The following is a 25,696-nucleotide window of genomic DNA, read 5'->3' as shown; positions in this document are numbered from 1 at the left end:
CGCAAAAGGAGGCTTCTCGTTTATAAAAAAAAATAAAAAGTACTGTGGCCGTGAAAGCTGCCAGTAGGAGTATGAACTGTTCCTCTGTCGTGCGGCATGATATTGCAATTGCTTCTCGGTGCTCCATTGTTTCCTGAACAAAAAAAATATATATCTACTGTACTTGCTCATAAGGAGCGGGTGATATAAGCCAGCAGGTATTAATGTACCCGCGCCCTCAAAAGGACTTTTGAAAATGAGAACTGGTGAAATTGTAAGGATCTTGTTAAGGAGAGGCTGCCACATACAGGGTGCATTATGACATTTGTATTGGATCATCGTGAAAGAGAGCGGAGAGACAAAAGATTTCCCAGTTTAAATTTCGACACGTGGAACATGATTCCACATTTGCCAGCCCTCCGGATTTAAGTGGCAGAATGTTGATTACCTGATTTTTTTAAACCCTTTCTCCGCATGCTTTTTCAAGCAAAAAATGTAATCAAACTTTTTATTTTACAAAGCCAGCGTGATTTTCTTTGAAAATCGGTCTGCAGCACAAAAGTAAAAAATAAAATTGCCTGTGCTTAAATTGGCGGAGTTTGCAAGTACATAATACTCTTATGTTAAATGTGCAACAGAAATGTCATATGTAAGAGTATACATTGTATGTGTATGAGCCGTAGACAAGGTGTTTCAGAAAAGACGTGCGATGTTTCATCAAACGTATGTCTTCGCAACAATAAACAGACCACTTGAAATGATAGCTCGCAAAAACGCGAAGAGTTTGGGAGTTTTTCATTACGTAAAACACACTCTCATTTTGGGTAGCCATCAGCTCTCACGATCACCAACTGCGTCTCGCGTTCGCTTCAATGAACGGCAGCGAACAAGGGGGCACGTAGCACGGAGCCACGTGGGGTTCACGGTGGAAAGGTGACTGCAAAGTGCTGGAGACTTCCTCATTGAAAATGTGTTTACGCGAATAAAAACATCTTGTCTTTTGTGGGGCTATAATTTCAAGCTGTTTGTCGATTATTACTTATAAGAAATACCATGCGATGAACACTATGACGTCTTTTTTTAAAGCCCTCTATATTTAGGCACATTTTTTCAATATTAGAGTAAAAAAAACGCGTCTTTCCGACAGCCCTGTTATTCACCTGAGGACGGCTGCTTGCGTTGTGGCCGAAACGTCGTGATAATTTTATTTTATTATGTTTTATTTGTATTATTTTATTATTTTCCTTCTACGTGACTTTACCGAAAAAACCAAGATGAATCCCTGCAGTCACGTAAGCTTTAAATCGAAAAATTGCATAAACTAGTCTGCGGTGATATTTGAAATGGACATTTCACTTTGTAAATTGGTGAAGTTATGAATCCTGACAGAATGTAATTCTAAACGTCTTTTTGTAATGAGATCCAATGTAAACATTGATTACACTTGGATACGAACAAATTAATTGCAGACATCTGAAATTATCACAGCACAATACGGACGCAAACAGCGACATTTATCATTGAAGGGGGGTTCTTTCTCTCTACTTACTTTACCTTCAGGTGGCAAATTGCCTCGAGTGAAATGTAAGATATTAAGCTTCCCCCCCGAGCACTCATCTCTGCGATGAAGCGACGTGTTTCTCTCCAGAGCGCGAGGCTTATTCATTCGATACAAAGCGCAATTAATTGCATTTGAACGTTCTCTCGTTAACAAGCCGAGAGCTCATCGAGGGGCATTGAGTAAATGTTTAAAGGGGTCCATTAAAAACATTTAAACATACGCGCAAATTAACTCCCTCCCCCCTCCCCCCGTAAATTAACCAGGTGGCACAAGATTTAAACTGGCAACCCAACACAAGCTGCCCGAGCTACAAGTGCTCGACTCACTGGGCTAAACGGCCACCTCAAATCAACAAAGGGACGCCTACCAAGCTGGCCAATAATTTTGAAGACATCATCATGAGCCATTATCTATCCACTGCTGGACGATGCGTCAATCTCTCTGGCACGAGCGCACGAGCCCGACCCTCATCGCTGCGTCCGCAGTGGCTGAACGCCCCCTCCCTATCGGCTTTCCTTCCCCCAGCCGTCACTCTGTCATCAGTCTCGAGCCATGGGCATCATCCTCTCTGGCGGTGTGTCCTGCATCCAGCCCACTGACATTTCTTGACGGCGAATACGATGTCTCGAACGTGCGTTTTGTTCTCCGATCCTCATGCGTTCCCTCTTTCTGGCTCTCAGCGATACACGCACACAGGCACCTCTTCTCGTGCTTCTTTGTGCACTTTGCAGCTTTTATAATAACGCCGATGTGAATGTCTCCCTTTCTGATCCACATGTCATAGCTGGATGTGGAAAACGTTTTCCGTACCATTGACAGCATACGCGCTATTAATCAGGTCCTGGAAAAGACTCATGAATATAAAGTAGCATGATGCCCAGATTGTGAAAACTGATTTAGTCATCTAAAGCTCTTACAAAGCCCATTAAAAAAATACGTCTTTTAAAGCTATCCTGAGATCGTAGGAAGCGACTATTTATATCAGAGTAGAATCAGACTCGAAGACATACTTCCACCAAAATGATTCACAGCAATATTAGACATTTTAAAATGTATTGGAGAAATAAATGTATAAAGAGTAGTGGAGAAATAATAATTAACAATCTCTGCAATGCTGATAATATAATTTGAACAACTAATGGAAATTTATCACGAGACATTATGAAATAACTTCATATAGAGAAGACTGCAAAGTTTGGAACAGGAGTCACGTGACATGAGTTTGTTAAACAAATGCAGATCTCCGTGTCAGGGACACAACTTGAAAACGTATCACAGCAGGCGTACCCAGGGAAAATTGTGATGGTTGCTTGAAAACAAAATAATTATATAAAGATATTCTGCTTTTAGAAAACTGAACAGGATCATCTTAAGCAGCACACCAATGTGCCTGAAGAATATTTGAATGAAAGCTGTGCTAATTCGACAGCATGTTTTTTTTGTTATTCTTCCCTTCCATTGTGTGAATATCTTGCTCCTATGTATGTTGAACCTCTTTCGCACCGTACGTAGCCAACGCTGCTAATCGGAGTGCGCGGGGAAGGAGGAGGGGGGGGAGTACAATGCAGTGCGCCTCGCGGTGCTCCACGTTAACAGGCAATCCACGAGGCCCTCACTCCGAAGCCGTGCGGGGTGAGAAAGCAAAATGACCGGCCTCCCGCTTTCAGATCGAGACGCTAGCGGTGGCTGTCAGCGTCCGCCAGGATGCGGCGCAAACTCAGCGCATTGTGTTGGCGTTCTGGCGCGCGCTCCGGCACGCACGCGCTTGCGCACGCACGCGCTCACTCAGTCACTCGGGCACTCGCGCACGCACTCACTCAGTCACGCACTCACGCACGCACGCACGCACTGACGCATGCCCTCGCCAGCACCGAGCCACGCGATGACACACGGGACTCAGCCGTGATAGCATGAGGAGGCACCGGCTGCCCTGGGAGCGATGCTCGCAAGTGAACGCGGCCCACGATGCCGTTTCCATCAAACTCGCCGGTGAATTAACCGGGTGATTGGATTGAAAATCATACTCTTAGGTTCTTTCGGTAAAGTCACGTAGGTAAAAATAATAATAATGATAATAATAATAATAAAATTATAATAAATGAAAATAACTAAATTAAATCACGACGTTTCGGAAGCAACACAAGCTTCCGTCATCAGGTGTAACTAATTTTTACTGGAGCAGTTACACCTGATGACGGAGACTTGTGTTGCTTCCGAAGCGTTGTGATTTAATTAAGTTATTTTCATTTATTATTATTTTATTATTCTTATTTTTACCTACGCGACTTTACCGAAAGAACCTAGGAGTATGAATCCTTGCAGTCACGAAAGCTTCAAATCTAGAATGGATTGAAAATCATTTGAATGTGTCTCCTCTGCCACCCCATTAAACAAATTGATGTTGCTTATGTTGGTGGTGGGGGGGGGGTCACGTAAATATTTTCATCTGCGAAAAGGCTTGAAGAATGTGCAAAACAAATTATAATTGGCAAAAGGTTGTTTTTATGTAAGCACGGTTGCAGTTTGTAAAGTGGCTGATGTTGAAAAGTAAAATAATACTTTAAAAATATATCTGCTTTAAAGTCAAGCGCACAATTAGGAAATGAAGCACATTGCGAGCATTGTATTCCTGGTTGAATTACTTACTAAATGGCACATTTGAGACTTCTATAATGGGCGGTTTATTTTCCAAATGTACTTTTAAAAAACAGACTTTTAAATGCCCTGGCTGTGAGTCAACAAGGCTTTGCACCGTTGTATTTAGAGGCGATCTTGGGTTTTTGGAAACCCGAGGGAACACCACTGATTGGGCCCCTGGCCACCCATTTATATACCCAAGACAACTGCAAAGATCCCTCGTATAGTCTCAACAGACTTTTGGGGCAAGTGCTGTTTTTTGCGAGCACCTATGAAGCCCATCACAGCACACGAGGGGGTGGGTGGCCAGTACCACACCCGGCCGCCTTTGTCTCTCTAGTGGCGATGTTTACACACCTCAGCAGGTACTCATTTGAGGCCGAGTCGACCTAGAGGAGGCCCAGTACAGGCTTAGATAATTTGGCCCGTGAGCGGGCATCCAACTTGGGTCATAGGGTTCGTAGTGCAGCTCACTAACCGCTGCACTACCACTCCCCACAACACACATACACAAACACGAACATGCTGTACTCTATATAGTAACACTTGAAAGTGTACATTATATTGTATGGTGTGATGGGAAGTGGTGGCACAGGCGTTAGCGCACTGCACTATGGACCCGACGACTCGAGTTTGATTGCCGGCCACGGCTAATATCAGTGGTGGTAATATTTGAACCCGTAACCATCCCTTCCTTTCAGCATCCCGCACTGAACATCGGGATGAAACATGGTTAAACATCTGACCCAAGCCTGAAATGACCTGGCAAGTCCATTGTCCAGTAGTGGATTGACAAAGACTTCTACATGATGATCATTATTATTAATATGCTGTTTATAAAAAAAACAGTACATGTACACAAACTAAACAAAAATGCACACGTACATAAAATGTGTTGCTGATTTACCACCCTATTTAATTATAAATAAAAAAAGACAATTGTTAGAAAAAATTCCACCCCCATGTATGACACCTGGTGGCCCTCGCTCCGGGCTCTCTGTAAATATGGGTCATTCTTACGTCGTCGGAACAATTTCTGCTCCACACAATTTTGAGCCGCCGATCGGACAGCTGCTCAAGGCTGCTTGAGGATCGTCAAAGGGTGCAAACTCTGATGTCTTTAGCAGCCAAACCGGCTAAAAGCGGGGTCGCACCGTACTGACATTTGTCATTTTTCCCATTTAGCGTTGCACGCTGATGAACTTTCGCACGGAAAGCGAGGGACGGAGAACCGTTCCCTTATGTGCGGAGCACGGGACAACAAATCACGGCGCTGAAAAATGCTGTTTTGACAACGTTTTGTCAAAACAATCGAAGTTGATTACGGTATTTGGGCATGGGGCCTAAACTCTGCGCAAACTGCTGCGCACGGCGTGGGCTATGTACCCGATGCAAATGACCCGTCAAATTACAATGCAGGGCACGCACCCGCAATGAAATGCAGAAGGTGTGAACCGAGCGCCGCTTTTGTCTTTTAACGGATCACGCGCGATGACTACCGTGCCGAACGGATTTATAGGTATTTTGTCATCGCGTGAGGTGCTCCCGCAGAAGACAGAATAACTGCCATGACGACACTCAAACAAACAGGGCACAGAATAAGGCAGGGGGAATGTATGTATGTATGTATGTTGAACTTCTCTCGCACCGTACATGGCCTACCGTGCTAATCGGATGTGCGATGCGTTCTGCCGATCGACAACAAACATTGTACACCTCAACTTACGTGGCACTGAATCGTTTTGCTGCATTCAAGATCACGAGACCATGTTTTGCGTCACCGTTAATTTGTCCGATGTTGAAAACGAAAAATATCCGGGGAGCCATAAAAACCGTAAGCAATTATTGTTTCCCAGGCGGCATTTAATAATCATGTGCGCGGTTGGCAACAACAAGACCAAAAAATGAACCTACCGTAGGCTCCTTGTAAATGTTTTATCACCACACTGAAAACAATCCGGTGAAGAATTAACCCGTGAAACAAATACATCAGGGATATCAATGTTGTAAAAAAGCGCTATATTTGGAGTGGAGGTGCACGTACGGTGCATTGCAAAACGTCGCCGGGTGTTCATCTCACGCAATCACGCCCGGCAATTGTGTAACTTCAATCCACGCCACCAGCTCGCGTTTCTGCCTCCTGAGTAGCCACAATAAAGGTTTTTATTGGGTTAAACCGCGTCGATATAAATGTGTCGTTATCCCGCCACCACCCGACACGGACAATTTCTAAGGTTTACCACGTCAACAAAACGTGTCACTTAGTTACTCCTTCAGCACACCGGTGTGTTGGTGAGTAAACCCGTAAAGTCCCGCTAACTCGTTCTAAAGTATATGACTCCCTGTATAAAAGATTTTAAAAACACCTACCGCGGCTCATAGTCCTCCCTACGTGAGTGGGGGGGCAGTGAGCCCCAATCTGCTCGCCTTCCCACAAGCCAAGACCACTGAGTTCCGGCTTCGGACGTCCGCGGAATTTATGTACCCCCCACCCATCTCCCTTGTTACGGTTCGTGCCTTTTACCTGGCTCATGCCAAATAAAAAAATCATTCTAGATTGAAAACTGATTTCTTTATATTTGTGTTTAGTTTGTTGTCCTTCACCCCCTCCCCGCACCTACAATGAGCACGGTTGGCTAAGTAAGGTGCGAAAGAAGTTTAACATACATACGTACATCATATATCCGTCTTGCAAGCGCTCACTCGCGAGCCACCATTGCATTGGGAAAAGTCAAAGTGATTTCCCCGCTCGGACGGGACACCACGCAGTCAGTGTTCAACTAACTTGGAACTAATTTCATTGGCAAGGGGGGCAGAGACTACAGCATGGGAGCTCGCTTGAGCCCCCCCCCACAACCCAACTTGACTGAGTTCAATGCAATCAACCATCGACGAGTGTGTCCACTGATGTCCGTATCACACGCTCGAGTTGTTTAAGAGGTGTAATTGGCCAACTCTTAAACATGAATTTGATTTACACTATGAGACCCCCTTTACCAGTGGTAAAATATAGTAATAGGTTTTTGCCCTTTCAACTGGTACAAAAATTGACACCTTTATACAAGGCATCATGTTTTCAATAACCACAACATAAGCAGTCAAAATGCAAACAAAAAAGAAACAACTCTGATGATGATAATGATATGCACTGTCGACCAATCAACTTCAAGGACAGCTTTTCTTAGAGCCAAGTCTCCATTGGTGTTGGACCAACACCAATGGAGACTCGGCTCTAAGAAAAGCTGTCTCGGGTGTGGACCAATCAACTTCAAGGACAGTGCATACCATTATCATCATCATCAGAGTTGTTTATTTTTTGTTTGCATTTTGACTGCTTATGTTGTGGTTATTGCAAACATGATGCCTTGTAGAAAAGTGTCAGTTTTTGTAACAGTTGAAAGGGTAAAAACCTTATTACTATTAATTTGATTGCATAGCACGTTCATTTTTAAAAGGCGACGCTGCTTTCTTATCCCGAGGTCTTAATGAGCACAAGAACCTGGTGTTTCAGAAGCGATTGACTTGGTGAAAGTACAGAAATAAACCGGATGACACCTTCCAAAAATGTTAAAAGCGGTTTCGCTGTCCAATGTTTCGTCAAGATTCTAGAGGATCAGCTCCCCGATGTGTTTTCGGGGGTTGCAACAAGTGCCGTTCAGCAGATATTCTATGTCTTTCTCTACATGCTGGGAGCTTGTTACTGAAATTCTGTTCAGGAATTCAGTTCCCCAAGAAGCCCCCCACACAGGTGATGGAATGCATCATACTGATGAGCCAGGCCACGACACGTCAGTTAATATTGATTCACATCGATGCTTGCACTAACTATAAACGCATCGCACGTGCAAAAATCACTTATTTTCCATTTCTTAATATGAAAATTACTATATATCATACCGTTACACTTTAGGCTAAATCAGTGAACAAGGCTATACACAAAAAAAAGAGAGTTACAATAAAAATGAAAAAGAGAATTACATCGACTCCAATTAAACCATGACCCCGAATCGTGAAATCCATCGAATCGCCCGGCAGAGGATGGATAAGTTACATAGCTAGATGTCTCACGTCAAATTGGCCTTTCAACCGGTTGCTTTCATCATCTCCAATACTGAAGTATAGTGCATCGCCTGTTGTCCTTTTTGTTGAATATCCTCGTGGATATGGAAAAATGATGTCCGATCAAATGAAACCTGACAAGCGAACTGGATCGGTCAGCTCGACGCAGGAATCAGTCAAACAAATGGCCCTCCACTTTTGCATGAAAATTCCAAACATGGCAGTCAAAATGAATGCTAAAGGAATCATCTTTTGTTTTCATTGTCCCAGCCAACACGTTGTGCCAGTGGACACACGAGAATCATCGTTCATTCGCAGCAGATTTCCCTTTCAGGTGAAGCCAGCAGAAGCCCTCGCAAGCCGCTGGATGCGTTCTTATCTCCGTGGTGTTAGTGAAATGGGTATATCGTAAAACTAAATTCAACAAATCTACCTTCTCCCCTCCGAGCTGTCATGTCTGCTTACAAAAGGGTGTTGATTCATGGCGTAACAATGTTGACAGTAACAAATATAAAAAGTAAGTGTTTGCAATAATAATAAAAACATATAGTGATTATATCACCGGTTATTTGCCCAGCAAAGCCTCGCTCCATCTGCGGTCTCTGGGATGTTTGGCCTATTCTGCTCATTAGCGTTTTGGTGTGTGGGAAGAATCAAGAGTCCCCTTGGGAAAACCTACTCACAGCCCATGTCTACAACGTGGCAATATCCCATCGAAGTCTATTGCCCTGCGAGTCTCCTGTTCAAGTACCAGCCGTGTTAAACATCGAACAAAAATCACCAAGCCTTTTGGGCATTTTGCTCACAAAAAACTTCAGCAGTTCCTAAAGAAAGGCATTGTGGCCCTCTTGTCTTAGGACACCATGGAGATTAATATGAGCAAATGGGACGTTGCTGAGATTTAAAATATTACCTAAACATATTCAGGAACATACGATGTTTTATTTTGACATAATGCACAAAAGCTTTTTTTTTTCTCACGTTTTTGTGTTACGTTTGAAACTTGTGGTTTTCCGACCTGCACTATTTGCTGTTACGTTAGGTCTTCATCGCTATTTACAGGTTTGATTACTCACTATACTCAAGCCCTGGTGAGTTTTCTGATTGCGATGAAATCACACGCATTCAGGGTGATTTGGATTAAAACTACACGTGGTTAGAAATGCGGGGATGCAGTGGTAAAGCACTCCGCGTCAAAAGCAGATGATGACTTGAATTCAATTTGTGGCCATGGTTATTATTAGTATGACCAAACGGTGGATTGACAAAGGACTGTGAGTTCTTACTCATCATAATACACCTGTAGTTATTTTGGAGTTGCAAAGCCAGGTAACTAAACAGAGCAGCACAATGAAAAAGGCCTCCGGAGGAGGATTTGCGAAACTTACCATTCTGGGAGCACATGCGGGAGAAATATGTTCTTTCAAAGTTCACAGATAACCAGTAAACTTTGAATGGCAAGGACAAATATAACAAATGTCAATGAAAAAGGCTCAAGTTTTTTGTTTGGATATTTGTTTTCTTGTACATTGCTTGAACTATACATGAAAGAAAACGCCAAGGGCTGGCTTGTATTAAGACTGCACAGGACTCCGACTCCTAGAACCTGCTGCCTCCTAGTGACCAAGTTGAGAAAGAAATTCAGTATTTCGTTTGAAATAAATGTCCGCAGCGTGCATAAATAACTCATGTTTTGCCTGCCTTTGCGAGTGCTGATTCATCAGCATTGTATATTTTAAAGCAACGTCTTTGTGCAATTTGCCTGAGTTCCACAAAGCCAAAAACATTAGAAAAAAAAACATGAAAGCATCCCTCAACTTGATGTTGTGTTTTTAAACCAAGGTCCGCTTTACAAAAATCTATTTACATGACGTTGAAAAAATGTTTACTAAACGTTGATAAATGCAGTGTTGCGGTGTGTGTCAAACAGCGGTACCTTTGCCAAAATGTGGTTCTTTAATCTCGGCAAAACCGTAAACGCCTGAACGTTTATCAATTTTACATGGGCTACAGTACCCATATGTGGACTTCTGTGGCGAATGGACAGATAGAGCCTGCTCTCCGACGATCTAACAGGTGTTCTCCAAGAGGCAATTTCAATACATCACCTTTCTGTTCAACGGCTCCTAAAATATTGACTCAACGTGGAGCTATGAGTCACGTCTTTGTGACTTTTTGTTTCATTTGTGACCATTGCAGAGAGGTGGCTGTGTGACTCAGAGAGCGAGAGAACTTCGCTGGCACTGCTGAGACGTTGAGTTTGATTCTGGGCAGACGCCCGATGATTAAACCCGAATTTCAAGTGGAGTGGTCTAAGCCCAGTGCACGAGTGTCTGCACACACACAAAAAAATATTACATTAAACTCAGTTTTACACCTAATTTAGTTGAAGTCAAGCTGTAAGAAGTTAAAATATCGGTTTGAGTGTCATGCGATGAGCATTCCTCTCTGTAGCAGGGCTTGTGGGAAAATTACGACCTCGATTGTGGATTAAATGTCACTTGAACTGATTTCAGGAGGAGGTCTGTGAAATCTCCTTCCATGAACCATTCCCAAATATGGGATGATGCAATATTCTGGGGTGGGGGGGGGGTTGGGGAAATGTGGGGAAAATAAAAAAAAGTCCCGTAACTATCACTGCATTTAGAAGTATATATTTTTGGGGCTTTTTTCGATTAAAAAAACAACAACATATATTTAGGTTGAAAGTCTCGCGAGTACATTCACCAGCGCCGAGAGACACCGCCTGGGAAGCGCCTCAATGTACATGACACTGTTTTAAAATTCCTTCGAAACGTCTCCCCTCTTTACATTCTGCCACATCACTCAGTGAGCGAGGCGACAGCGAGAAGAATGAACGCCTCAACTCTGGCCGGACAGCCCTCGAACACGACGGAGAGCAGCGTGTGCACACCCCCCCTCCCCACCTCACCACCCCTTCCAGTAACCCCAACAGAGACCTCACACTTTGCATTCCTGACACGGAAAATTCCATACGTTTCTGTGGGGTCCGTGTCGTCCATACACAACTGGCTGTGCGTGCGTGCGCGAGCAGGCCTGGAGCAGGTGAGACTAGCTTGTCGCTTACCTTTGACCTCGGACTTTATAAACACGCATACATCAGTATGTCCTTTTTTTGCACAGCTGCCAAGGATCACCCGCAATTATCGTCGTTTTTACGAGCTTGCGCGTACTACGTACGCTGCGAAGGATGCGAATTTGTCTCGCACAAATTCGTCTGCTTTAAAATATTACCTAAACCAGTTTTTAGAAATGTTATTTCTTTACACAACTGTTTTCTTTTCATTTGGCGGATGTGCAAGAGATATGAAACACTTTCAACCCTCTCATGGTTTTGGAAGAGTAGGCCAAATACCCCCTAGAAGAGCTGTCCAGAGGCCTTTCCACCACCAGTGGCATGAACAAGCACTTGCAGAGCTGCGCCTTTTCCCTTCTTGGTTTTAAAATAAAACAAAAATGGGCAACAACAGAAAAGAAACCAACTATTTCACTTCCCACATTTGCCCGGAAGAAACCATCACTTCTCTAATCCTTTAAGTGGGGAAAGCCACTGCGCTCAGAGCCTTAAACAACTCCAAACAGCTCACGGTAGAGTTTCACGCCATAAGCAAACAATGTTAACCTGGCACGGGACCGATGAGGCCCTCACTATGCCAGTTTCGCTGAAGGCTGTCCACCAGTTTGACGACGTCCGCGTTAATCAGTGGCCAAATGAGAGTGTTGTGTCCTAGCAATTGAAACAAACTGTGCAGGTTCCATCTCTTGGCAATAGCAGCAGAGGAATAAACGCGCTGTGTTTGGACCGTCATTTGGGGGTGGCAGAGACACTTGTGTGGGCTTACGATGTAAGGGGGTAGAAATGAATTGTGTTATTTTGTTGTTGTTATTATTTTGAGCACTGAAATCAAATCAACGAGTAGCAGGAAAAACACTTCAGAGACATTTTTTTGAGTGGAGGCTTCAGACGGAGCACTTTGCAACGATTGTTAAGACAGATCAAGTCCCCGATGAACTTATTCTAAGACTTATGCGTGCGCCAAATCAATGTGCCATTCATTTGCCTTGGCATCGTGTTCCCAAATATGTACTAGACGAAACTGGCAATTTTCTCTCTTTGTCTGCTGATCATTGCTCGAACGCAACACACTCTTAGCTGATGATCAAGCATTGTCATGCAATGGTAGCCAAGGGACAGAACGCGTCCAAGTAAACGTCAACCGGGAGATGTAACTTATACAATCAGTTCGTGTGCATATGCTAGGTGGATTTTTGCATCGCAGAACTGAGAAGGATGTAGATGTATTAGCGAGGCTTTCATCCAGCAAAAGATTGATCATTACTGATGATGCTTATTTTTGTGTATTACATGGTATGTTTTTGATACAAGTGCTCATGTGAAATGTTGCATCATACGCACTTACTTTGTGGATTCACTGACCTGGCCCAGATTACTGCGCATGGGAATTCATGTTTTTCTTGTCTGCCCTGAGGCTGGAACTCAGGATTATAGAAGTTCTGGTTACATAACAAATGAATTGAAGTATATACTTGTGTATATAAACCCACACACACGTTGTATATATATATACCCCCTTGGAATATACACAGTGGATTGGAGTGGGTGGTGCAATAGTTCAATGTGCTATGAACCCGGGGACCCGAGTTTGACTCCTAGCCACGGCCAAAAGTCGTGAGGGATATCTGAACTCGTCCTGGCCACCTCCATAAACACACCGACCACAGAAGTAGTTATTACAGACCTACTTCGGAAATTATGTTAAAGTGACCTCGGAGTAATGATGAAGCACTTTCCCACCCTCCCTGGTGCTGGGAGCAATGTTCGTCCCATGACAGTCAAACTGATATTTTAAATTCTCAGAGTTGGTATTTTTGCCAAATGAATCGCAGAACCAATTTCATTGCAAACGATTTTTGTTGCGCGCAGTCATCGGTAACCATGCTGAGACAATCAACGTAATACACTCGAGATGTAACCATCGATTTAAAACCAAAAAAGCGACGTATCGTTTGCATGCCCCCACACTAACAATCGTGCCACCGCTCCCATAGACAAACGCACTCCACATACGCCGACAAGCAGGTGAAATACGGCGGTCGCAGCTTGCTTGCTTGGGTTTTTTCCCCCTATCTCCAGCATTGTAAGTCGAAAATAAAAACTAAAAAATCGTGGAGACTGAAAAAGTGGGACAGCGAGACAGAGGGTGGGGATGTGATCTCATAAATTCCCGTATCACATTGCATTTCAGCCCTGAAGAGGCTCCAAAATGAGATCAGAGCCCTCTGTGCTCCAACCCCGATATAAATAATGTGGAGCTAATGTGGCCTCGTCCCATCTGTTCTGTCCAACCCACTTCCAAGTAAATCTGCGCTGCCGGTCAATGGGAGAATGCAATGGGAGATTTATTATGCAAGCCACCTGACCGAGTCCAAGCCATAAAAAAAAAAACTTAAAGACTGACATTTATAATAAATATAATGTCACCAGCCGAGGCGGGAATTGAAATGCCAGGCTATAAATCGATTCCAAAATTTCTGGAAAATGTAAAAAAAAGATATATTTTAGTAGAATGTTTAAGTGCGAGTTTTGTGTTGTATTTAACAAAATTTATAAGCAATTTGTTGGCATTACTACAACACTCTACGTCCATGCTGATAGTTCTACACAAGATCAAGGATTCCAGATTATGAAACAATTACAATGTTTTAAAGCACCGATACAGTTTTAGTTCCCAAATTCATCTGTGTTATTCTTTGTGGGGGAGCAGCGAGATGTATAGTAGTTACATGTTTAGCTTAATTTGTCAATGTATCCGCATTTGTGTGTATGTGTGTGTATATGTGCGTATGTTTGGGGGCACAGGTGGTGCATCGGCCAGTCATCTCGGTCAGTCGACCCATGGCACCTAGGTATGTCCCATATCCTGCCAGCGAGCGTTCAACACTTCACGTGGCCTTAACGTGCACATAGCCTGGCACAAACGCCGTTGTGACGTCACCGCCACTTAGTGGCGAATGGCGGTTGTTGTTATTGTTTATTTGGGGAGCAGTGTTGAAGTGGTTAGCATACAAACCTGCTGACCTGAGTTCAATTCCCGGTCACGGCTAACATGACATTTGTACACCGGTGCAGTGTTACAAATATCAGCACTGGGGAGATAAACGTGACTGGGCATGGTGCTGGCTACCCCCCCCCACCCCCTGCCCGCCCCCCTCGTGTGCCGTACGAACCTCAACAGCACTTGCCCCAACGGTCCGTTAAAGGCTATAATCGGAATCTTTGTCTTTGTAGCGGTTAGCGCGGCACGAAACCGGGGACCCGAGCTTGATTCCCACTCGCAGCCACCGCCAGTGACAGTGATTATCTGAACCGGTCTTGGGCCTCCACGAGGTCGACTCAGCGTCAAATGATTACCTGGTGTAGCGGTGTTGTAGTAAACATCGCCACTGGGGAGACAAAGGCGGACGGGTGTGGCGCTGGCCACCCACCCCCTCGTGCGCCGTGCCGGCCTTCATTAGGTGCTCGCTGACAACACTTGCCCCAACAGTCTGTTGCAGGCTACACAGGGCGGGGGGGATCTTTGTCTTTGTTTTGTATCCGTGTGCGAGAGAGTGCGTGTGATGTGTGTGTGTGCGCATGCATGTATATGTCAGCCGGCCAGTCTGTCTACGTGTGTGCGTGCACCAATCACACGTTTTCTGTGCGCCGTGGGTCACAAGAGGCAACAAACATGCTCTGTTTGCTGGGCAATCGGGTGATGACAAAGTGGAAGTCAGTGGGTCGCTCATCTTGCCCCAGGGGTCATCTTCATCACAGTGGAGCAGGTATGAAGCTTGGATCTGGGCTCCTGTGATTCCCTCCAGAGATTCTGACGCACCGTGGCGATATGAATGTTGCGCACGTGCATCTGTGGCCCTCCCGATCTGTGTTTGGGCACGATTTTCTCAACGTTTCGCTCCGCCATGCGGGAAGCTTCTTCGTCCCGGCACGCGGAGGGAAACTTCCTCCGTTGTGCCAAACAACGCACGGTGCAAGACGAAAACACGTAGCACAAGTGCTAAAAAAAAACCCTACGCGGCAGTGTATGTGTCCATCAGATTTACTGACCCGGTCGAAATTTCTGCGTGCTCCGGTTTTTTGCGGCAGCATTGTCCCTTCGAGCTATCCGCTAATGCGTGGCCGCGTAAAACGCAGTTGAACGAATTACTAAAAATCACACCCATGGGTTGTGACGGTCACCGCCACAAGCGAGCGGGTTTGATGGAGCCGGCAGACCTCGCGGAATACTCGCGCTGATTCTTAACGCCTCACTTTGCAGACATGTGTCGGCAGATGTTAATCAAAGCGGCCGGAGATGTGCGGGATTAACGCCTCGCGTGGCCGTGAGAACAGGCGAGATCTGCTTGTGCGATCTGTCCAGGATTTGGGCTTCAATGTCTTCCCAACGGGAACACATCAGTGGGTCCTTCTCTATTCCACGAGAAGAAGAAGCAGAAGCATAGCGGAATTTTGCATGCAGATTATTATTTTCTGCATGGCTCATAAAGGTTGGGGGGGGGGGGTTAAGAGGTCTTAAATGTACAAATTCGTGAAAATGAGCTTCATAACGCGTCGGATTTTTTCAGGATCAACACAGATTCTGATTCTGAAATATCACAGCTGCTAAATCATGGTTGGTTCAGGCAGGTGTGAACTATAACATGCAGCCCGTTGCAATCTACTGCTGGATAAAGGCCTCCTCATATTTCACCACGTTGGTCAGTGCATGGTGTACTATATGACGTGTGCATGTTCGTTGAACTTCTTTCGCACCGTACGTAGCCAGCCTTGCTAATCGGAGGCACGCGGGGGGAGAGTCGTAGCAACTGTAACTCAATGCCTACCCATGAACAGACGGAGGAGGGAGACATAAGAAATGTCTAATTCACAGCCCTTTGTCAATCCACTACTGGACGAACGCCTCTGCATATTGTTTTCGGTTGTGGGGCGTTGTTTGACCATACTTCATCAATTGCTCAGTGGGGGTTGGTGAAAGGAGTTTCACAGGACGGGTTCAGCTGCGACAGGCCAACGACGTTAGCCATGGCAGGGAGTGAAACTCAGGGTCACAGGGTTCAAAGCGCAGTACGTTAACCATTGCGCCAACACATCACCCCATCTTTTATGTAAGTCCCAGGATTCGATGTTTAGGCACCAAATATATATTTTGCTGCAAGCTCAAACTCAGAACATTATCACGCCCTCTATAAAATATTATTATATGCCTTTATCCAGCGACAATTGGGCAACATTATTGCCAACAATGCTCGTGAAATGTTCCTTCAAAGGAAATATATCACATTTTAAGCTGAATACGCAACAAATGTAGCAACACATTTTGAAAAAAAACTATTTATTTAGTATGAGCAGTAAAGTAATACTAATTTAGAACGGTTAGTAAATCCACTGCTGTATGAAGGACTTCCCATGATGTTGGCCATGGGGTTTGTCTGACCATACTTCTCGATACGAGTCAATGCCAGTTCAAGGCTGAGTCAACAGAGAGAAGGCCGAGGAGCAGGTGAGGTATCCAATTTGAAGGCAGACGCGGCCGGGATTTGAACTCAAGTCGGCGGGTTCATAGCGTAGTGTGCCAATCGCTGTACCACACCTCTATGCCTCTGGGAGGTATTCCGTGCATTCATAAAAAAAAAAGTCTATCGCACATTCTTGTTCGTGCAGATAAAATATCAATTGACTTGAAGAGCCAATTGAAAAACATACATTTTACTTTAACGGCATTTTATCACGGAGGCTTTGCACAAAAAACGAAAATCCTCAATGGCAACGATCCATTCCTGTTAACAAAAAAACTAATTTCCTAACCGATGTAATGTTTAACCCCGCATTGCTGATTGACGAGAACTAGAGAATTTCCGTTCCTGTGCAGATCTAAATCCTGATCAAAAAGCACTCGTGGTATTTGTGGTTGTACGCCACGCGCACGGTCCTATAAGGGTCCCAGCAGGTGAGTGCTTTAGTGGGTGGCCGGATTCGATAATATCAACAGACAAGCCAAAACACGAGGCTCTTGGGGGCCTTCTTTCTCATGAGAAATTTTCTTTTTTTACACACCGGCCGTGTTCGGCTTCTCGTAATATTGGTGTACACGAGCAGCAAAGTATTTATTTACACGTCGATTCGCTTCTTTTTTTCTCTCCCAAATCCTGATGGACATCCAATTTAAACATATAAAGCCGTTAAGATTCTTTGCATACTTGCGACTTCGTGGTGAGCGGAGCATAATTCATCTGCAAGAGTACACGTGACTGATTTATTGTATGCAGCTTTTTATAATATAACAATTACCCATAATGCACCACAATAGCTTTTTTTGTAGTGAATGGGAACCCATCACTTAAATGGAATTGCTCTTGCCCATTAACATCGTGTAATCCAGCCTCATTTGTTTAACAAGCCTGACTCTGCTGATGAGATCCATCAGGTCAAATCTGGTCCAAAGTTTTTTTATTTTACTTAAACAATAGGTTACTGGATAGTATTGGTCTGGAAAGCAAAATTGCTGATGGACAACAATATATTGTGTCTATATGTGCAGACACAGAGCAGAAGTCTGCTTATAATGCCATTCATGCATTGCGGTTCTGCTGTTATATAGTGAAATCAAAGTGATTTCTGTCTCAAATTACCACTAAAGCAGTTTTCATCTCCTGTTTACAGCTCTGAGCCAGTAGTAGAAATTCCATATTCCTATGACAGGGACACGTCTTTACATAGGATAACCACTGATGACTTCCCCAAAAAGTGGTACTCGTTTCATCAACCCTGGTAGGATGATGGGCTGAGTGATCCCCCAACCGTGATTCCCATCGCGAGCTGCTCACTCTGCCCCTGAGCCACCAGGCTCCAACGTCTTTGCTTTATATGAAGTTAATTTCTGAAGAATTCGGATAAAGAATTGTTTTTTTTTATTCGGTGTCATTATTGATCAACTTGCGTACGTACGCTACTGACTGCTAACGCACACCAACCACTCCTCTTGCAGCACTGGCACAAATGATAAAGGAATCAGACTCGTCTCAATGCTGGCAGTGCGCGGACGCGTAAATTCCTGCCACCAAACAGCCCGGCACGCAACGAGCACCCGCGTGCTGCTACGGTCCTTAAAAAAAAAAATCAAATCTACACTCAAGTGAATTTTACTCCAGGGCTCTCGGCTGAACCCCTTTTTGAAAAAGGAGCGAACGAAACTACATTCGAATTTCACAAAGTAAAAACTATCAGTCAATTGACCACTTGCTCTACAGGCATGCATAATCTGAATTTGCATTTATATATATTATTTTTAACGAATGGATCAGTCGTGAGGAGGCCATTGCGTTAGAGCTTAGCACTGGTAATGAACTGGCCTTTGACGGTAAGATCCGCATGCTAATTCTGGTACACAAAGTATAGAGATCATGCACGGAAGAATGGCCGCAGACACGATGCCAAGAGCGTGGTTTACGCATTTTCTTGAGCGGGGTATAAACCACACGGAGAGCCAAGCTATTACTCTGCGTGGAATCTTTCTACAAAATTGGTTTCCCTTCCTGACAAAGTTACGACTGAGGAAATCCAGTCCACGCAATATGCTCGAGTCACAGATATATGTGTGTGCTGAACTTGAGATTTGTTTCAGGCAAGAGCACGAGATGTAACCGGTACGTCCACAAAAAGCTAATGGCACACTCCGCACGCAGAAGTCCTAAACATCTCAACTGTTATCTCAACTGTTTTGGCCCACTGAAATATCACAATCATGGTTGGTTTAGGCAGGTGTGAACTATCTTTGACAGTGATAACATACAGCCCGTTGCAATCTACTGCTGGATGAAGGCCTCCTCAAATTCCACCACGTTGGTCAGTGCATGATGTACTTTGGCCGCATGTACGTATGTTGAACTTATTTTGCATCGTACGTAGCCAACTGTGCTAATCAGAGGACAACAAACGAAACACAAAAAGTGCATAGCCCCAGTGGCTTCTTAACATCGAAATGAAGAGCGTTCCAGACGGCCGCAGCGCACGTGAAAGCGCCGCGCGATGCGGTGAGCGCCGTCTTTGTTTGATGGCCAGTCACGATCCGCTGCTGCGAGGATGACCACCGGAGTTGCGTGATGGTGGTTAATGCTCCATGACGAGATCAGCGACGTTTTGTTGTTCATTTGTGGCAAGCACTTTGTGTGTAACGAGTGGGACCTTAGAATGTGTTCGTTCGAAAGGCGCCTCCTTGCCCTGAGGGCGAGTGTCTGTGTGATCCACTAACCCTCACATCAGATGAATGAATAACAGTTAGTTTAACACGTAGACCATTCTGGCGAATTCTGGCGAATTGCCCGATGATGCTGGATGCAATTACCAGCGAAACGTCGTACTCAAATTGTAAATGTTGTGGTTTCACGCTTCAACACACCGGTGGGCTAAAGCAGTGAACTATTTGTCTTTTGTCAACGTGACACTTTTTTACGGATTGGCCGTGTCGGGTGGTGGAGGGTTACGACACATTTATAAATAACGCGATCTAAACCCAAAAACGTTGATTATGAATGAATAACAGTAATTTGTCATTTCACTGCTGGATGACACCTTCCCCCGTGTTCTTGGCTCAGGGGCAATGCTGAACCATACTTCACCGCAGTGTCAGTGTAGTTTCTGTGAAAGGTGCCTCGGACCGATTCAGATGTCACTCGTCACTGAACGCTAGCCGGGGCCAGGAATCGAACTCTGGTCACCAGGTTCACAGGACAGGGCGATAACGACTTTGCCAATGCTCCCCCCCCCACCCCCCTCAATAATTATTTGCTTTGTAAAAAGTGACTTCTCCGAAAAATGTTAGTTCAGTAGTCATACACGACCAGGATCACGCGATTATACACATTTAAAGCGTTATTCTACGATGTAATAAAATGCAAAGGAGTTGCAATGGGTCAGGGCAGTGAAGATGAGGCAAGAGGCAGAATGTTTGTGCTGCCCTCTGGTGTCGAACGCCAGACATCGCAGCACGTGGCTAATGTATCTGCCCCAAGATGGGAGTTTTTTAACATCTGCTCTCTCACCAATATCAAGGGCCATTAACCGAGCGCTGACAGCAATGTCTGCTCACAACCTCGCATAACCCAGTGAGCCGGTGTACCGGTTAGCAGAACACCATTTGTTTGATGTGTTTCTCATTATGCTTTATCTACTTCCTTAATGAAGGTGCCGGGGTATCATTGCCCAAAGCGTCTGGAAGACTCAAGAGTTGGGGGGGGGTAGAGCAATAAAAACTTTCTCGCAAAAGCAGCGTCAGTTCTGCGTCACGAACTCCCTCGCCACCATGTTGCGCATCTCTCGCGCGGAACGAAACGTCGGACGCCACGCCGAACGACACGTGATGTCAACCCGTAAAAACACACCGGAGATCGCGCTCCCTTCACATTGTATATATTCCATCAGGGCCCTTAATATCTTGTGATCTCCAACACGCTCGCTTTTGTTAGCGTGCCACACCCAAGCTATGTGCGGCACGCCTTGCCACTTGAAATCATGCAATCAGAGTCGGGAGATAGATTAAAGTGTTCATATTCTTAGGTTTTTCGGTAAAGTCACGTAGGTAAAAAATTTAAATTAATAAAAGTAAAATAAAAATAAAATATAAATCACGACGTTTCGGAGGCAACACAAGCCTCCGTCTTCGGGTGGAACCGTCACAGCACGATAGCTGTATCAAGTATTTTTTTTATTTAATTAAATTTTACTTTATTAATTTTAATTTTTTACCTATGTGACTTTAACGAAAAAACCTAAGAATATGAATCCTTGCAGTCACGAAAGCTTCAAATCTAGAATTAGATTAAAGTCTGCTTTGTAAAGCCCATCTCTTTCAAGCGGCCTCCCTGCTTTGCATTGCGCATTGGGATGCTTGGATGGAATGTGCATTATTCATTTGAAGGATTATTTTATGATTGCGTTATGATGATGATGATGGTGGCAGCAGTGAAATGTGCAGTCATTTGTATCTCCACTGCTGGATGAAGGCCTCCCCCATGCTGTGCTGGTGATGGGGTTTGTTTAGATCACACTTCACCACACAGTTTAGTTCAGGAGATCACGGGACCAGTTCAGATGTCACTTTCCGCTATCTTGGCCGTAGCTGAGAATCAAACCTGGGTGGCTGCGTTCATAGCGCAGTGTGCTAATCACCGTGAGACCACTCATTTTAACAATTAAGTTGTTTTATCTTTAAAGGTTGCCTTAAGTTGCATAATGATGCATTTGATGCGCCACCAATTATCGTACCTTTGAATGAGTGGAGAGGTGGCACTGCACCGTGAGCCCAACGACCTGAGTTCGATTCCTGACAACTGTAAACATTGGTGGAGATGGATAGATAAACCTGTGCAGATGATGGTTGGTGGTGGAGAATAATGGTGGCGTGGCAGTCAAGGGCGGGAATGGAGAAAGTCCACCATGGAGATCGCAAACGGCGGTGGTGGTGACTTTCAGAGGCTCTCATCCAGCAGTGGATCGACCAATGGCTGATTATGATGATGTTCTGTATGCGATGTGCTGATGTCACCTCTACAGCCACTCGAGCGTGTTGCCATTCACTGCAGTCAGCAGTGACTCTGTTTGGTAAGAGGGAAATCGTACACTTCTAATAACCCGAATAACTAATATCAATGAAGTATTAAAATTCACATATTTCCTTAAACGTCATTTAAGGAATAATTTCAAACCAGATTTAACCACGTAAAAAAAATGTGTTTAACATTATAAAAAGCACGCATTGACAGCTGTTACATGCATGTACTCGGCAGAGGTTGAAGTGAATAACGTTTCTCTCAGTCTGCTCAGACTCATTGGGCATATATGTGGAACCCAGAGTGTCCATTCTGAGTTTTAAAGGTAAATGTTAACGTACTGTTCTGAACAGTACTGCACACATTAGGACCAAGTTGATTCCAGTGAAAATACCATTCCACCTACGGACAATTTTAACCACGTGACATTCAAATGCTTCAGCACTCATTATGCAACACAATGACTCTATACTTCCTAAAATGAGTCGATGCTATTCCTTCCTTAAATGAGCCGAGTCCCTCACCATATAAGGCGAAGTTAGTCAAACTATGTTTTTGTGGGTAATTCCCAAATGTGGTCTTATAACGACTCACTGTATGGATTTTTTTTATTACTTCTAAAATATCACTGCAAACATTCCCCTTATCGACATCATCTTCAAACTTCCGTGGTTCAACTGAAATTTTGTTGAGTTTATTATTGTATTAATGCCACTCGAAAAAGATATTGCTGGATAAAAATAATAATTTAAAAAACTAGATACAGCTACAGATGTATGGTTTTCTGAAGTGAACGGTATCAAGTTGCCAAATATAGCACCCATCGCTTTATAAAGATACCTTCATGTGCAGGGCACGTAAACACACGCCCGCACATGCAAGGGCACTTTACTATACGAGCAGCAGTTGCCTATCGCCACTAGCCAGAGGATGAAAACAAATTTTCACAAAGAGGATCGCGCTGAGGTACCAGCGGAGCATATTGTGACCTTTGACCTCACGAGAAGAGCATACGACGGAGACCGGGGTGCAATCACGTTCTGGACATGGATGCGAAGCCCGCAAACCTCGCGACTGAGTGTTAGCGGTGTGCACGCGCAGCCCGTTTCGTTACAATCCACTTCTGGTTGATGGCCTCCCCACCGCGGCACGATTTCGTGGCGAGTTATCCGACCACGTTCACCATGCCGGTCACTGCAGGGTTGGTTAGTGAAGGCAAGGAGCTTGGCAGCCTAGCACAGTACACCAATGGGTGTCGCGGCAATGCCCTCTGCTGCTGTTCAAGATTTACATTAAAATAACATACAGATTTATATCTTAACTTGAGATTGTGGCCAAGCGATCAACTGAAATTATAATTATTACGCTGCTTTAGCCAGAAAGGCCCGAGTCTAACGACAATTAAAGAGCGACTCAAATTTGCACATAATGATAAAAAAAACGCTAAAAAAAATCGGAGCGCAGGCCATGAAACAATGCGATCTAAACAACAACACGCCAAGATGTGAATTGCACGCACACAAGCTCTCACTCTCACACAGACCATCAGCTCGAGAGGTGCTGCACGTGTTGCTGTGTCATCGCTTGAGACCAGCAACTCAGACGATTTAGAAAACCGTGGCCAACCGACAGGCAGGTCGTCAATTGCAGACGCAACTGACGAAAGCCGTCCACGCGACTGCCGTTTTTTAGTTTCGCCGCTGTGCGCGCACTTAACGTGGGCCTCACCCGTGCTTGGGGTCTTCTCAGTCGCCTGTGCAGCTTTGGCCGTCACCTCGTCTGGGTTCGTGGCGTTCTCCGTCTTGTCGTCAGAATCGTTCGAATCTTCTTTGTCAGACTCGGGCTCTCCATCCTCTTTGGGGTGTTTGGCAGCTAGCGGGGGGAAGAAATACGTGACAATTATCTCAGAGGAGACAGCTTGAATCCCACCGAAAATGTCTTGTAATAATAACAACACACGCAAGATTCACGATATTGGTCAAATTTCGATTTAAAGCTTTCGTGACTGCAGGGATTCATCTTCTTGGTTCTTTCGGTAAAGTCACGTGACTTTACCGAAAGAACCAAGAAGATGATATTGGTCAAACTTTTGTAAGTGGACTTCAGGCAATCCACGTCACGAGAAAGGATGATCGCCCCTGGTGAAGGATAACCGAGTGACAGACAAGGAAGGAATGCGCGCAACATCCTCGGTGGAGATGGAGCCATGAAATAATGAAGCGTGCAGCTACAACATGGATTATTACACCACAGGTTCGTGGGGTATGGTGACAGTTTGGGGGAAGATTTAATTGAGCAGTGAAACTATCATGGCCGACGATGAACCAATGGGTTTTAGCTTCATTCGTATGTAGGTAAATAAAAATTAGACGCTTGTACTAACACATGCATGGCGTGTTAATGCTAAGTAGCTTACCGGATGTGGTGGCTGCTAAATCCAGTGGCACCAGTTCTTGGGAATCCTGACCATTAACCATCTGCAGTGTGAAACTCTGCTTCTTCTACAGCAGAAAACAGAAAATCCAACCGTGCAAATATGTGTTATTCGGCACTGTCTATAATAAAGATAGAGCAATACAATTACAAAAATCTCAACACATTGGTCAATAACACAGGCAACGTTTTGGGCAATGTCCCTTATTCATAGCAAATTAGTTCAGATGGGACATTGTCCAATTATATTTTTTGTATTTTAAGGCCACAGTGTTGATGATGAATGTGTTGACTTGTTTTATTTGTGCTTGTGCACCACTCAAAAGGCAAATACTTGTTTCTTTAGGTTAACACGTAGGCTTTTGGGACCAATATCATCCAAAATACAGATTTGGCTGCCGCCTGATGATGCTAGTTGTAATTACTGGCGAAACGTCGAACTCAGATTGTAAATGTTGTGGATTTGCTCTCCAACACACCGGTGTGCTGTACTCGTAACGAATTGGGATGTTCTGTTTACGTGACAAACCTTACACGTTGGCTGTTTTGGGTGGTGGCGGGTTTAACAACACATTTATATTTATGCGTTCTAACTAAAAAAAAAACGGTATTATTGACTTATTTTTCATATATATAAAAGTACAGTTCCTTGTCAAACACCTGCTGTGTCATCCATGGGGGGTTGTTTGAGCATACTGTAACAGTCTGGTCAGTGCAGGTTGGTGAAGAGGGATATGAGGATCTGTTCAGATAGATCTCGCCACTGATGTTAGCCGTGGCCGGGAATCCAGCTCAGGTAGGTAGACTCGCACAGAAGTGCCCTAACCACCGTGCCACCAGTCTGCTCAGATGTCTCTTCATTTGTCTATATATAGTATCCTATGAGACACTGAATTGCAATTGTTTCACTTGGAACCTAATTTGTAGTCTATTTTAAAATGTAGCAAATTAAGCAATGCAGAGTGGAGTTTGTTAAATATTTAAAAAAAACATTACGTAATGAAATATATTTTTAAATATGGTGCTGTTTCTAATTAGTCGGTGGAATGGTGGTGCAGCGGTTAGCACTCGACACTGTAACCTCAGTGAACTGAGTTTGATTCCTGGTCCTGGCTAACATCAGTGATATCTGCACCGGCTCTCAGCTACCTTTCACCGGTAGTCTCAGTGACCAGCGTGGGAAAGTATGGTCAAACAAACCTCTATAACCAATATGGAGTGGGAGGCCTTCATCCAGCAGTGCAATAATGAAGGGCTCATAATTATGATCATGCATTCCAATTATACATGACTCTTTGGGTCTGTCGGTAAAGTAAACGTAGAAAATAAAATATAAAGAGAATGCGACGTTTCGGTTGCAACACAAGCAACCATTATCAAGTA

At 44.4% G+C, this 25,696-nt stretch overlaps 1 protein-coding gene across 1 annotated transcript in view; it reads right to left on the bottom strand.

Moving 5' to 3' along the window:
• The window catches only part of LOC144937651 (uncharacterized), a 130,114-nt gene that overhangs the window by 31,848 nt on the left and 72,570 nt on the right, over positions 1–25,696 (bottom strand). The window contains exons 9-10 of the mRNA XM_078865033.1: positions 24,297–24,381; positions 23,609–23,752 (exon numbers count right to left, since the gene is read on the bottom strand). Coding sequence (XP_078721159.1) covers positions 23,609–23,752; positions 24,297–24,381 — 229 coding nt within the window. The remainder of the gene's footprint in view (positions 1–23,608; positions 23,753–24,296; positions 24,382–25,696) is intronic.

The sequence above is a fragment of the Lampetra fluviatilis genome, chromosome 19, assembly GCF_964198595.1.
Source record: "Lampetra fluviatilis chromosome 19, kcLamFluv1.1, whole genome shotgun sequence".
Classification (NCBI taxonomy): Eukaryota; Metazoa; Chordata; class Hyperoartia; order Petromyzontiformes; family Petromyzontidae; genus Lampetra; species Lampetra fluviatilis.
Note: the sequence above shows the minus strand (reverse complement) of the source record. Positions and strands in the feature narration are given on the sequence as shown.